General features: G+C 38.8%; 2 protein-coding genes across 10 annotated transcripts in view; both read right to left on the bottom strand.

Annotated features, from left to right (window-relative positions):
• TTC39A (tetratricopeptide repeat domain 39A) overlaps positions 1 to 4,882 on the bottom strand; it is a 48,612-nt gene extending 43,730 nt beyond the window's left edge. For both annotated transcript variants that reach the window (XM_054834091.1, XM_054834090.1), the window contains exon 1: positions 4,682 to 4,882. In XM_054834091.1, coding sequence (XP_054690066.1) covers positions 4,682 to 4,722 — 41 coding nt within the window. In that variant the 5' untranslated portion in view covers positions 4,723 to 4,882. The remainder of the gene's footprint in view (positions 1 to 4,681) is intronic.
• A 4,965-nt stretch (positions 4,883 to 9,847) lies between these two features.
• Positions 9,848 to 15,803, bottom strand: part of EPS15 (epidermal growth factor receptor pathway substrate 15) — a 52,829-nt gene continuing 46,873 nt past the window's right edge. For 2 of the 8 annotated variants that reach the window (XM_054833586.1, XM_054833587.1), the window contains exons 24-25: positions 13,640 to 13,818; positions 9,848 to 11,740 (exon numbers count right to left, since the gene is read on the bottom strand). In XM_054833586.1, coding sequence (XP_054689561.1) covers positions 11,594 to 11,740; positions 13,640 to 13,818 — 326 coding nt within the window. In that variant the 3' untranslated portion in view covers positions 9,848 to 11,593. Of the gene's footprint in view, positions 11,741 to 13,023; positions 13,075 to 13,639; positions 13,819 to 15,803 lie in introns of all 8 variants that reach the window. The other 6 variants (XM_054833591.1, XM_054833592.1, XM_054833590.1 and 3 more) reach the window with 5 other exon arrangements.

The raw sequence follows: 15,803 nt of genomic DNA on the forward strand, positions 1-15,803 counted from the left end.
CAATAATTTGTTACTATTCAGTTTTCAGACAATACAGAAACTTCTTCATAATTCGAAAGCAAATACATTAATGCAGGAAAATTAATTCTACTGTATCCTTTTCTGTTCTATGTGCCAAGCTAGTAATACCTCACTATTTATCTTCTTGTGACTAAGACTCCACGGTGCTGCAGAAATGCCGCTACTTCTAACAACAACAAAGCAATTAGAAAGGTTTCAATATTCATGTTCTCCAAATATTCTGTATAGACACACATCAGTGACGCAATTCTGGCATTCAGGAGATCTTAGTATTGCAAGTTCTACGCGGAGTATGACTTGATTTATTTTTGAGTTAACTCAGCTCTCAAACCACCAAGTTGTGGATGCCTCGGCAATGCCAAAGGTCTTTGGTTAAAAAGATACTCAAGCTTTCAGCCCTTCTGTTCCAGTGAAAGCTCACAAAACAAAGGGATGTGACAAAGCAGTGAAGTGAGCAGAACAAAGTCCAGGGAATCACTAGACTGGTGTTCTGCCCTCGGTTCCACCGCTGTTTAATTTGCACTGAGCAGGATCTAGGTTGCATTACGTGCACAGATCTCATCCTGTATTTGAATGGGCAAACAATGCAATAAATTCATTAAGATAGGTTTGTTCAGACAAATAAAAAGCATCACGGTCATTTTCACAGTTCCCTTTCCGTGTTGTGCTGCCATGACTGCTCACAGAGGGTTAAACACCCCATTGTGGGTGATTACGCCCAGTTAGTAGAACTGTCTGCATCAATGAGAATGAGAATAAATAATAAAAATAATAAAAATACACAATATAGTCTGGCAAATTACAAATTATCAACCCAAACATCCTGGAACTGCAACAACCTACTGGAATGTACACAGAAAAAATTAGTTCACATGGGGTCAAAATTAAAAGAAAACAAATATATCCAGCATTAAAGAAATTTACAGGAACCCTGCAATTAAGAGTAAATTTTCATCATAAATCACTCTGCATCGATGCTTAGCAAGTTTTAACAGCTCTTTTTGAATTTAAATGCTCTACAATCTTTGTCACTGGGAAGGACAGATGCGATTCCTCTTGTGCCTTTTTGGTTTTTAAGGTCTTTAGACAACCTTACAATTCCCATTTGCTCTTTTCTCAAAGTCGTCTAACTTCTCACAGTTTTACTGCTTCTGACATACTTACTCTCAATTTTTAAAGGTCTAACTCTGTTCATATTAAAACGAATGAGATATCAGCAAGAGCTGCACTAGACCATTGCCGTGCAATGGCGTTGAGCACATTTCGGTACCCAGCAAACAAACGAAAAAAGCATGAAGCAAAATGCAAGCTCGCGTCTGTCACATTCATGGTAAGAAGCCAGACAAAAATCTGTGAGAAGGGATGAAATACACATTTTGGCCCAAAAAGTATTCTCCTGCAGTACTTATTAATCTGAGCTGAAATGTTTCTTGGTTTGGGGTTGTTTTTTTTTTTTCATTAAACCTATGCAAAGCATTACCAAAACAAATCACTCTGCAATATGTTTTATTGCAACTTTAAAAAAATAAATCATGCTTTTGTTTCACTTCCATTGCTGAACAGTACTTTAGGCTCTCATAAAAAAATACAAATTACATAAAATAACAAATAGGGGATTGTTGCTTTATTTTTAATCGTTTTACATGAAATTTCAGCTTATGTTTCCCTAAGAGCTTCCAACAGACTGACTTCATATTTCAGAAGTCATCTGCAAAGCATACTTCACGGTACCTTGACCAATAACAATGCCACTTTCTCTCCAATTAAATAAAAATTCAAGCATAGCACTTCAACACACCTTTCTAACTCTCTTGAGTTAACCTGCCTATTGAATCAATACTCGAGAACAGAAAAGAAGCACTAGTAGCAAGTTTTCTTGGCACTCAGTATTTCTAAAGCCATTTTGAAGAGTTATTCTTAGGCACAACGGCTTCGAGAAGCAGACAGTTGTTATTCTCTCCATTTCAGAGTGCAAAAACAACTAAGCAAGCTACATGAGGATAAAAAAACCACAAACAAACAAATAAAAACGCAAAGCTGATTTTGAACTCAGAATCAAAACAGTCTGGGATCTTTCTGGCTCCCCCCCCCCTCCCTCCCCGACATGGAAACGTGGACCAGTCAAAATTAAAAACTTAGTTGAGCTGTTTTGAAAAGGTTTCATCAGTTCAGGATGACAATGTTAGTTAGAGCCAAAGAGAAAGAAAGATTAAATTACATGCAAGTTCAGTATTGCATTCTATTTGATTTGCATTCGAGATTCAAGCCATTAAGTCAAGTATATCTGAATGACCACCCTAACATTCAGACTCTCTTCTGATAGTTGGTTTTTTCCCACAAAAGCTGACTGAAAGTTTTATTACCAGAGCGAAGACAAAAGCTGAAAATCTGCAAAAATAGGAGATCATTTTCCATCACCCGTACCCAAAAAATCCTGCATTTAGTTTTTAGTTCTAACCAGTTCACTACACCATCGTGTCCTCCAACTATGAGCTAATAATGTCAATCTGCTCACAAAATATATCTGAAACCTGAGAAACCACAAGCTCAACTCTGCAAAAACATTGTCTAGGAGCTTCATTGGGTTTTAAAGGAATATTTTAAGTAAAACATGAACTACAAGAAGGACATAGTAATATTTTTCCAAAAATTAGCAAAAATCCTGATATATATGCTTTGAACATTTTGTAGTACAGTAACCAAAACCTGAAGCACTTTACATCTATCTCTGTGAAATGTTACACTGGAACGCGACAGCTGGTTCCAGTAGATGGAGCTGCAGAAAGGCAATGAGGACCCAGCACCAAGTTCTTCAGCAGCTTCACTAAGTCTGGCTTTTGGGACAACCTGCCCAATCTAGCAAAATTCAGCAAACTCCTTCCTGCTTCTGAATATTTTTGCAAACGTTCCTCTGGACGCTCAAAACCTTCTGAAGTGCAATGCAGTCACAATTGCAATCTCTCAGCCTTTGCTGCTACTATTGTCAATGCAAACACAAGATCTGGAAGTCGTTTAAAATCATTATTGCAAACATATGGCCCACCTTCCCACCCTAAAGAGTTAAAAAAAAAGAAAAAAAAAAAGATTGTTGGTCCATTAAAGAGTTATTGAGAGAGAATGTGGCAATAAAATTGTATGAGGCTATTACTAATACACGTGTCATTTTGGATCATTAGTAGAGCTAACAGACTCTGTATTTTTTAATCCTACAGCACTTTGCTGCTTTAAGTGCCACTAGAGCACCCACTCACTGTAATAACTCTAACGTTAATATAGATGCCACCAAAAAATGAGCACTATTGATTAGCTTATATAATCTAAAATTCAGGAAACGTTTTCCATCATGGTTTCTGCGGACACGCTGAAGTCTTGGGCTGATGTTTGCTGTTTTCAACTTTAAGGTATAGGGAAAGCAGGCAGGCAAAGACAGAGCAAAACACCACTTCCCACACTTCATGAAGAGTCGTGAACGGCCCCTTTACCACTCTTCTAAGCAGAGAAATGGTTTGCTGACCTCTCAGACAACCGCAAAGTTTCTACTCCCGCACAGATCATAAAGCAGATTATTTCAAAAGTCTTCTGTCAAACAGGCAATCCACAAACAAGCCTTTAACGCAGCCATGTCTAAAATGTAACATGCCGTCATCACTGGGGAAGAATGTTATTTGCACACTGATTCAGCTTTTGAAGAAACAACTCCCTTGCACACAATGGAAGTTTATGTATTTTAGGGGCAGTGGGAGTGCACACGTGGAAAGGAGAAAGTAAAGTTATCCACCTGCAGCTTGTTCGGAAGGGCGAGCAAGAAGGCATTGAGTTACAGAGTCACGAACATCAATGTTTCGCTATCAAGGTGTGCTGCAAGCTGTGCAAACAGGAGCTTAGGGAAAAGGACTTGGTCTTCCATGCTCTTCCACAGACATGACACCACTCTTAAACAACACTTTGAAAACCAAAGTTAATTTGCATATAACTACTGAAGCACAGGTAGGTACGTAATTAGCTTAAGCTAGTGCTTTTGTCTAAGCAAAAAAAAAAAGCCCCTGAAAGTGCAAAAACCAGTTTCTGCCCCTTCAGTCGCTCCGTTCAGGTCGGTAAGCGGAAGGACAGACCAACAGAGTCGTTCACCCGAAGTTGTGTGCGGTTCGGCGGCAAAAGCGTCTCCAAGGGCGGCCGGGGCCCAGCTTGGGCTGCAGCTGCCCGGCGGTCCCGGCCTGCGTCGGTGCAGGACCGGCCCCAGACCACAGCGGGGAGACGAGGCGGGCAGAAGCTACAAAGGCACCGATTCCTTACAGCCAGCCGGGAGTAATTCAGACAGGTATCAAACTCGATTTTCAGGCTTCAGACCAAGGCGGGCTGCTTAGCCGGGAAACCAGCCGCCCTCACCCCCTCTCCGTCGGGGCAGCGGCCGCACCGACGCCTCCTGCGACCAGACCCTCGGCTTCGGCCGGCACCGGGACGGGTGTTCCCGCCGCCGCCCCTTTTCCCACCCGTGCCGGAGCGTTCCCAAAGCCTCGGGGGAGGCAGTGCTGCTCCCAGGGGACACCGCAGCTGGCCCCACCGGAGGCTGCAGGCGCTGGCTGTGGCGGGAGAGACCCCGCTGCCCCTCGCGGCCTGAGGTAACGCCCGCGGCCCCCCCCGCCCCGCCTCAGCCCCGTACCGGGCGTCGCCGCTCCCGCTGTTGGCCGCGCGGGAGTCCATGGAGGCGTCGCGTAGGGCGTCCCCGGCTCCAGAGGCTGTGGGGAGGGAGGCCGGAGCCGAGGGCTGGCGGTGCTGCTGTTTCCCGGCGCGGTCGGCAGCCGCAGCCACCTCGCATGGTGTGAAGCGGCGGCAGCGGCGAGCCTCGGCGCATGTTCGGGCAGGGCCGGGCCCGGGCTGAGGGGCCGCCCCCGCAGGTGAGCGGCTGCGGCAGCGCCCGCCCCTCCGCCGGCCCCGGGGGGCTGCCCCGGCCCCGGGCCGCCTCCATCGGGTTGCGGTAATAACGTAGTATTCGGGCAGGCGGTGGTGGGACGTGTGCCTAGGGCAGGACCTGGGGTCTTCGCTGTGTGGGATGAAGGGCGTCAGCCAGCTGTTAAACTGAAGGGAGGCCTGCGGTGAGCCCAGGCGGGCCCCAAAACAGCCAAAGCATGCATCGTTACTAGGTGCTGGAATTAGAGTAATTAATTCATCTGGAGAGAAAACAGGAGGAAAAATATAATTCATATTTAGCCGAGTTTATGACTGTCCTGCTCCCTGGTTGCACCCCTCTACCCCCAAACACAAGGGGCAGTTCCTTGTACCAAAGGAGTGCTTACATTTCTAATGTAGCAGTTTAAATTGTTTTAAATAACTTGTTCATAGTCAAAAAAAGCTAAACCAATTGAAATTACTAATAGATATGTACTACTGAAAAATTGTTTTAATTTGGTCACTTATATAATTAATCATGCAGCTTCATGGTTACAGGGATAAAGTTCAGAAGAGATTGGCAAAAGAAAGGAGTTTGTGGAAGGAAACGAACGGGGAAAGAAGGCAAAAGTATACACGGCAGAGGGAGTGGCAGGACAAACAGAAGGACAGGGTTGACACAAAGAAACAGGCACGTTATTGAGAAAAGCAGGCCCAAAAGGTTAAAAAAAGAATTTATTAGCTGAACACCGCCAGCATGATCGTGATGTGCAGAAGGAGAGGTAGGCGGCAGGCCTGCTCACACTCCGTGCACAGGGCGCAGCTGCTGCGAGAGAAGCCAAAGCAACTAAAGAGAGCACGTTTGATCCATTGGAGCGTGATTCTTTAGGCTGACAACAGGCAAAAATTCATGATTGTCTTAGCTCAATCAAACATTTTAGCTCAATGAGGGATGGTGTAAGGGGTGGTGACAAGCACCTTCACAGAGCTATTTTGGTACAGATGTAAAACCACATTTTTCAGCATAAAATATCTGTTACGTACATTTAGGTTTTTTAATTGTGAAACTTGTACATTCCAGCTCACTGCTTTCATAATGAAGACTGACTTCCCGTGTAGTCCCGCACTTTAGATACAACCCATTTTCAATAGCTAGTCGCATTTAACCTGAAGAACATTTTTATTAATAACCACCCCATAATATACTCTAAATTGCTTTTTACAACTTTTAGGAATTTTATGTTGAAGGGACAAAGTTGAAAGAGCTTAAACAGAAAGACAAAGTTGCATTGTTAGCAGTTCAAATTAGTTATTCTCCTGAGTTATTCTCTCATTATTCTATGTGAATGAACAGAACAGTTGTGTTTTTAATATCGGACAGTAAAATAAATATTTTAAGATAAATTGATAGCATATTAAGGAAAATTAGAGAATTTAAATCTATGACTCTAACATTCAACTAGTACTTTTACATACAGTTTTCAGGATTCTGGGTCACTGGTTTGAACCTCAACTGAGTTATTTATTCAGTAAAAGCTATTACTGGATGTCAGTCCAAAATAGGATTCATAGTCCAAACTCCTCAGAACTGTTTAGAACTCAAAGGCCCTAGTCTATATTACAGAAGAACATTTAAGAATGAGGTATTAATAGAGCTTCAGATGTCTAAAAAAAAAAAAAAATCTACAAGATGGATTTTACTTAAAAATCCATTGAGCCTTTCAAAATTAGTTTTCCTGTGTAAGTGACCACACCTGTTGGTGTAACATTTGAAGAGAGACCACATTCTGTGGAAAACAATCCTAAAGACCTTTTGGCTTTGAATATATGAAGTTCAATACTACATAGTTCAACAGAATAAACATTGAATCTGTCCACACAGGAAAATCAGTCTAAGTAAGTAGATCTGGATAAATCCTTTTATTGACTGGGGCACTGTCAGATACAAACCCAAGAAAGCTGACGCAGTTCCAGACAGTGAACAAGGATCTCCTGCTGGCCAATGCCAGCTGGGACAGACCTCTGAAGTCAAAAGTAAGAATTTTGCCCTGTATTATCAGCAAACTAAATCCTCAAGAAAGTATCTTGTTCAAAGCAGCACTTCTGTTAAATTCTTAATCTATTTCCACTTACTGTATAGTCCTGGCAGCAACTGGCTGCTCATACAGAGGAGAGAAGACACCTTAAAATATCTCTCCTACCTATAGGATTCACACAAGTAAAATGGAATAAAATTCCTTTTACTCTGCACAAGATTGTCTCTCTCAATTAAAGCAGTTACATAATGCGCTATGAGACCCATTGTCATTTAGAAAACAGGAAACAGATTAGCATTAAGAAGTGGTTTGTCCAAAATCATTTGATAAATCTGCAAGAGATAACTAGAAACAACATCCTGAACGCTTGAACACACACCCAAACAATGCAGCATTCTTCCCCTCTATCAGCTAGCTACCTGATCACCTGCTTTAAAAACTAATGCTTTTTGTTTTCAGTTTAAAAATCTAAAGTCCTTAGCAGCTCTAGATCTCTCAAGTTTAGCACAACAGGGATTCCTAAGTATTGTGAGCAAGGAATGGCAATGCAGCTGGTATTACATATTTTTTGTTACTCATGTTTCTTTAAACAGATTTGTGGCTGAAAATGACTTTTGTTTCAGGATATTACTGACCTAGAGTTGACAGCTTGTCACCTGACAAATTCAAAGTTCCTTCCCATCTTTTCTGAGATAACAGACACAGGCCAAAATTTACTGTGAAGCTTCTCACAAAAACCCACAACAAGGGATTCTCATACTCATCTATCAGTCTACAAGCACAGGAGGACAGTATTTTTACTTTTTTTTTTTCTTTCTTTCTCCTCCCTGACTTTTCTCCACATAAGATATTCCTTACCATGATGCTGTCTTCCCTCCCTGCACAGGTACTGTGCAGTTCTGCACCTTTCTCCATTTTAGCCTCAGAGCTCCCTGGAAACACAAGAAGCTTTCTAGCTGTTTTGGTAGCACAAGGGTTTGACTGGTACTACGAATAGCAGAGGTATCACTACGGCAGAAAGATGCGAAGACTGGTTGTTGCACCAAGGCTTAGGTGCTACAAGCTTGGAAAGTCTGTCTCTGCCCAGCTGGTAGTTGTACCCTTAGCCACAGCTTCAGAGATTTGTTTTGCCTCCCTCTCCCGCCTTTAAACTTTAATACCTACACCTTGCTGCCAACAAGGAAGACAACACACAAGTTATTCTGCAGAGGGTTCAAGAGTTCAGTAACACTCATATAGGTAACTAAAGCTCCACTCAACCAATTAAAAGGGTAAATCTCAAACTTGCATCAAGAAAGATCTTCAATTTGTGAGAATTACAGCCTGCTTCCAGTACAAACTGTTGACTATCTGCTTTTAATTTGACATTGACTTGTATTTTATAATTGCACAAGGCAAACAAATCCTCTTCCCTCCTAAGATAAAAAATGGATGTATCTGAAAGCCAACCTTCATGTTCACTCTAATTAACAATGGAATTAAATTAAAGAGTATTCACTAACATGATACAGAATTCCGTAAAGAGAAGACATATGACTTTAGTTGCCAATTTTTTAACAGATGCATTGCTTTACCAATTCTACCCATTTATAAACTAAACCTATATGCTGTATATTATCATTTAAAAGTACCATTCCATCAGTATTGCAAAAACATGAGGTTCCACATCCATGCACGCAAATCACATTGAAGATTCAGGCTAAAGCATGACTAAAACATTCCAATACTAAAGTTATAATTTTACTAAATATTCACATTCTGAAACAGTCAATTTAAATTTAAAGTAGCTAAATGAATCTGTTGAGAAGTTAGTGAGGAAACAACAGTAGGGAACATGGTTTTGACAACTGGATGCTATTTCTGTGAAGAGGTGGCATACAGCAGGTACGCTGGGTGGCAAAGGATGGCGAGGAAGTGCACATGAACCAAAGAAGCAGTTAGTCCAATGCTGAGGTCTAACATTAGATTATCTCTTCAATCTTTTGAGTGCAATGGTATTCTGTGAACAAAATAGAAACACTTACATGACAGTTAGAACTTCATAGTGTAGGAAGTTAGAGGAAGACAGTGAAAAGAGGATATCAAATTATTCAAGATGATTAGCAACCATCTTCAGTTTCATGACGAGTTAGATGGACTGCACACAATTTGGAGGGGAGAGAGGGCTGAAAGCAGCACAATCAGAGGCAAAGTGCGCCTAAGATGGAAACTGGACGGGGGACTCAGACGGGGGAAAAAAAAAAGGGGGTGTGTGTGGATAACCTGCAGAAGGTTTCAAATAGAATGTGTGTGAACCTGGTAAAATTAATGAAAATATTATGTTGCCTAATCCAACTGATGTCTCATTAAAAGCAAATAGGCAAAGAGATTTGGGTCCACTTAGATGAGTATATTAAAACCTAGGACTGCTGCAACAAAAGGATCAAAGACACATGTAAATGTTTGCTGGAACTCATAAACCTCTGCCCAAGCAGTCTATACCTTGTCATAAAGGAAATATTGTGCTGACAGACATATTTAGAAGGATCATATATGCTTGGTCAAACTAAAGATCTCTTAAGCTCTCTACGTTGACAGCAGCCAGTAGAGGACGCTTACATATCTTCACAAATAAATCTTCAGTATCTAAACATTTGGGCTTTGCAATCCTTGCGCAGGCAAAAATCCTTGGACAAGAGTAGCCCGAGTTTTCTTTGAAGCCGCCACAACTCCTAATGAAGCGAGTGACAGCTGGGATTAGTGTGCACTTCAGCTAACCTCAAGATTCAGGCAGCTTTTTTCTCTGAAAATTAACCCGCTCCCATCAGACTACAATCAGAACACTTTCTATTGTTTGCATTACGTTTACATGTTGCTTTACAGCTTACAGCACCCTTTTGAAAAAATAGGCAAACAGTTCACACTTATGTACTTAAACTTTATTTCTTCATAATTACAGGCTATTGTTAGAATTTTTAAACAAAAGGAAAGTCTATAAATAGAGGCTAATCCCACCTGAACAAGGTTTTTTTTTTTTCTTAAAAAAAAAAAGTTAAAACTTCATAAAGTAATGCCATTTAGCTCACAGCAGTGGTTTGTTGGTAGTCTGAGTAAAAGTACTATAGTCAGAGTCAGTAACATGAAATGTAACATCAAATGACTCAAAACTTTAAATTCCATAAAGGAAAGCAGGAATATATATATAATATATACATATAATATCATGTTGGTCCACTGAGTATACATTTTTAACAAAAGATAAGAAACTATGTAATCCAGTTAAGCATATGATTTGCAAGATTAGTGTACACTCATTACAAAGATGTATAGATAAGTTATAGCTATTTAATACTTGCAAAATTTTAAGTTACTTTTTTTGAGCAGGTGTTTAAATGCTCATTTCCCAGTGCAAAAGAAAAACCATCCCAGTCAGGTTACCCATTTTTCCTGAAAAATTGAAAACTACCCTCAAACTCATGCAACAGCAGCATTGAAAGGTAATGGGAAGAGCTTAAATATACTGAAGCGTGGCTGAGTTCTCCCCTTTTCCCACAATGCTGTGTGTTGAAACACTTCAATTTCCTCAACAGAAATACCACAGGTTAAAAGTGCAAGAAAAAAAGAAATCTTGATGTTTATGCTGCTGCCATCCATTTTTTAGATAGGGCAAAAGATTGTTCTTTTGGGAATTATCTTAATGAAACCGATTTTCCAGAATAGAGCTCTTTCAAAATGAACAATAAGTTATTTTCATTAAGTTATTTGCATTAACATTCTATCAATCTTACTCTGACTCAGTGACCATAAAGAAATCATTCAGTTTAAGGTGCAACTATCAGTTGGCATTCAATAAATTACATATACAGAAAACAACTGTGGTTACAAAAAAAAAAATCAGACTACCTGTTTTTTCTTTCTATTCTCAATGCTATTTCAAATTGAACTTACTTGCCAGTTCAGCTGCGTATCACACGGGCAAGAGTGGCTCAATTAGCAGTGGGGTCTCATAATTTGACAGTCATCTTGGCCAACAGCAAATGCACATGACTCTTCAATTTAATTGCTTTATAAAACAAAATAACAGGTCTATCTTAAAACCTATGACCATGCAAGAAAAGCATTAAAGGTTTCAGAAAGACACGCTCTTTCTGACTTAGACTCCATGAAGATTGTTATTTCAAATCCAAATGCAGAATCTTCAATGAAGAGAAAAATCTATATGCATACATATAAAATAAAGCACTCCACAACTCTGGCATTACTGAAATCTCTTTAGAAGGATAAAAGGTTTCAAATGACTAACTGCTTGATGGGAGACAGTCAGCCATGGCAGAATAATTGCTATGTTCACTTTATGCTCAATTACCAACTGCTGACAGATTACAGTCAAACTACAATCTCACTATCTGCATTTTAAACTGATTAGCTTACAGCTGGGAAAAAGTACTTTGTTCTCCTGAAAACTTAAATTTAGCATTCAATTTTTGAATGTTATTCAAACAGTAACCAAAAGGATTGAATTTAGCAGAAACATTCACACCACTTTCAGAAATTTAAAACTTTTCATAGTTTCTTGTATATATGTATTTTCTGATTAACATTTAAATAGGTTAGGTATTCAGGGAAAGGGACAAAACAGTTGACATAAGACAAAAATCTTATTCTAAACTTCATGCTTCTGATATTTCAGATTTACTGAGTGCAATAGCCAGTTCCAAGTCTTCTTGCTCTTGCTGTTTTAGTCTTGCCAATCTTTCTTTCTCTTCTCTCTCACTTTCTCTCTTAGCCCATTCAATCATGTCTTCCTCAGTAGAATACTGCATTTTTAAAAAACAAAATAAACCAGATTAATAATATAATGATAACTAATACTGTCCAAGTCCTTGGTTTAAGGGACAATTACAGTTTTTCAAAAATTGTATATACTGTAGTCGTCAAATATGACTTGCTTTTAATTTTAATACACTATTAAGATTATCTTAGTCTAAGGTTTAACTATTAAGAACTGCACTGAAGCCATCCAATTGATGTATTTTTATGAAATATGCCATGTTTCAAAATTCAGTATTAAGTTTCAAAACAGTTATTGAGCAGAAAGTGCTATAATTTAAATTCAAACTATTTTGGATAAATACTAGTCTATACAAGAAAAATTTTAAGTCAGGAGAACATTTTACGAAATACCGCCCTATCTGCACTGTGGGACATTGTGATTTACCTACTTCCATTAGGGATGATTTTCCAGGTGACAATGACTGCAAAAATTAGCAGTAGAAACCAGTAGAATGACTGTTTTCAATTGCGCAGATGATAAATACAAGAGACAGCAAAATAAGAAGGTAACCATACAGTTAGAAGCCTAGTAGTAATATACAGAAAGGTCAGTGTGATACAAGAGGAAAAAAATGAAAGAACAGATTCTTGCAATGTATAATGATGTGAACGGAATGTGAACTGAATTTCTGTGGTACAATGATTATAAATCAGAGACAGTTAAGGGTATTATCTTAAATAAAATACAAAAGATTATGCTAAAGTTTGTTTCTAGTCAGCATGCAGAAGAGCTAAGAGGTAGGTGAAGCCCATGTCTTGATGAATGTCCCAGTGCTAAGTCTGAAAGGGAGGGTTGTTATCACAATATACTCCAGCTAGTTTCTGCTTTGAGCTGCTGCTATGGGAAATAAATGTAGAAAAGCTCGAGTTTTCTCCATAGTTCACTTAGTATTTTCAGTAATTGCAGCTGGAAAAGAATACTTTTTCCTTCACAAAGATAATGAACATTTTTGCTTTCTGGTCCACATTTTACATATTCTCCTCCAAACTGGTTTCTCAGTCCCTCTAATAACAGTGATAACAATAACAGCATGTCAGAAATTGTCATGCTACAAGACACATCAACCAGTGCAAGTCAATTTTGAGAGCCTGTCAATCCTCAGTTTACTTCAATCAAGCATATAGTTTATTAGGCCTGAAAATAAAAAAAAAGCAGTATGGTCAAGATACTGTAAATGCAAATTGCATTTAACAGGTATCAAGCTTGAAAGTGAGATCATCCTATTCGCAAAAGCTCAAAAGAAAAAAAAAATAGGCATGCACAAACCTTTAGATTTGCTTCTACTGCTGGGACACCACGACTTCTATGAAATGGATTCTGGTTATAAAGAGACACTTACTACTTTTTACTTCATTGTACGTAAGTCTGGAATTTACTAGCCATTCAAAACTCACCGAATTATATTTCATTAACATATACCGTTATGAGGCTGTTTATCAATATTTCAGTACATTGAAATTATGATCAAACAGTTCAGTGACAGCTAAATTAAAAATCACACCTTTTGTTTTATTTTTAATTGGATAGTTAACAGTGTGCTTGTTATAGATATATAATTTAAATCTGCTGCATGCTTTGATAAAATGGATAATCCCTAGCATATAGATATTTAAAAAGTCCTATTTTCTAAAAGCCAGGAGGCCTCCATGAAAAAAAAAACTCATAGAAGTAATGCAATTTCAACATTAACTACAACAATTTGCAGTATTTTGTTTTAGGACAGCCTCAGCTGTAAACTAAATGTAAACACTGTTTTAACTGGAAGCAATATCCCTTTTGTACATGGGATATGTTTTGATATTTTAAGTTAGACTGAAGACTTCAGTGTGAACAATTCAAAGCTGTCATTATACTGAAACAAATGTAAAAAGTGTTTACTCACAGTACTGAAGTTTGCAAAATTGTTGGGGTCAGCCTCTTTACTGATGCTGGTGGGAGCAAATGGATCACAGAATAGATCTGCTTCTTGTTCTTTGGGAATGTCTGGGGTGGGGAAAGGCTGAAATGGATCGCTCGGTTTAAAGGAATCTGAAGAGTCTATTTGATTGATCGGTCTTTTCCCTTAGATTAAAATGAATTTAAAATGAATTTAAGATAGCAGGTAATAACATGCCAAAAATAGTAAAAAAACCCCAAAAACAAATTCAAAAGCTACTTGGAGTGCAACCTCTTCTAGTAAACTAGTGGAGTTGCAATTACTTCAGAGGAAGGGGTGCCAATTTAAAAAAGGAGAGTATGGTCCATAGTTTCTTACAGGGTTATCAGGTAAAAAAGAATACATGTGTGTTAATGATTCAAGAACACAGTTACGTACTAATTAACTGTTTTGGGACGAGAATTTCTAACAGTTTTGAGCCCCTATTCTATCAGCACAATATTTTTTTCTTGTGCTTATCAACTGTCCATGATCATTCCAGCAAGGTTAACAATGTCATTCAGAGACCAGAAATACATTTGCAAGTCTTCTAAACACCATGTCCTCTCACTATGCTAACACCTGGAATTTCTGTAGTTTTTAAACTAACAGAATGAAGGAGCATGACAAGACGCAATCACAGGCTTAACTATTTCGTTAATCCTTTCCTAAGTAGCTGCAGATAACAGAATCAGGCACAAGCCCCCACTTATCTCGTTCTCTTTTCAGCTTAACCCCAGCCAGCTTTCAACACCTTTGAGGACATTAACCCAAATACTTCCAAGAACAGTTGAGCTGAATTTCATCCCACCATTCTCTCCATATGTTACTGCTTACAGAAAAGGTTTCACTGCAGTTTCCTGAATTCAACTAGCATGTTCTGCAAGCGGTTCGACACTTACAATGGTCGTATTTTAGAACTTGCTTCTGTCACCATTTTAAACTGCAGAATCAAACCAAAGTGCTTCACATTTTGCATATCACTGTAGCAAGTTAGTCTAAAAATTCTTTCATAGACCAAAAGAGATTCTAATTTGGCAATGATTTAGAGAACACTCCCTTGGGAATATATGTTTTATTTAGACACTTTGCAGATAACATTGCCATGATAGCTCTCATTCACTGATGATGTTCTATTACTGGCAAACAAGGTATGCCTATTTCTTGAATAATGTGGGAGAAGCAACTTCAAATGACATCTAGGGAATTTTATTTCTAGTCAGGAAGGATTAATAAGTGTAAGATTATGAAGTCTACAGTCTCCCAATCTGCCCCAAAATCATGAAACAAGGGTGCTTATCAGTATCTAGAAAGGCAACGGATTTCAGAGGCAAACCAACAGCTCTTCTGCACACTTTCCAGTAGTGTGACAAATTAAGAGAGAGATTTCAGAGTATTTCTTTTAAAAAACATGTTTTGAATCAGACCAAGGGAGTAATTAAAAACAAATACACTTAAGTATCTCCATTTTAAAATTTTCATTAGGAAAATAATTTATTGGGAATGGTTATCACGATAACCACAGTATCATTTTTAATATGTGCAAATCAAAACAGGCTTTTTTCTAGACACCTATTGGTAAAGATGCAGCTGGCCCGCCACTAGCAGCCTGCATTCTAAAAGCAGATCTGTACACCACGTCATAGCCACTCCCACACAGTGAAGTCAGAAATCCTTTTTTTTTTTGTTTTAAATAAGGACCACCATAAGAGGAAACACTATCAAATATTCAAATTATCACTTGTCAGGTCAGCTGTTTTAATGTTATTTACAATGAAACTGATTTGAACAGCTGAGTTTAAAACTTTAGCATTAATACCCCTACATTTACTGTGTTCCACTTTCTTCTGAGGAAAAAAAGACAAATACACGTTTGAGGTTCATGCTACACAGTTTTCCAAAACACCTTAAGATTCATCCATATAGTGTAATAGCAAAAAAATGATGCAGTAGTTTTTAAAGAAAATGAAACAAAAGAGAGAAACTTAAAAAGGAATACTAGTAATTAATTTTCCAATCTATAAAAAAAAAAAATTGGGAGAGAGGAGTCTGTTGAAACATGGGCTCATTGCAACCACAAGAAGGTGGTGTTGCCTTTGATAATCATGGCCTTTTCTGGAAAGCAGGGTAG

This window comes from Grus americana, chromosome 8 (assembly GCF_028858705.1).
Source record: "Grus americana isolate bGruAme1 chromosome 8, bGruAme1.mat, whole genome shotgun sequence".
Classification (NCBI taxonomy): domain Eukaryota; kingdom Metazoa; phylum Chordata; class Aves; order Gruiformes; family Gruidae; genus Grus; species Grus americana.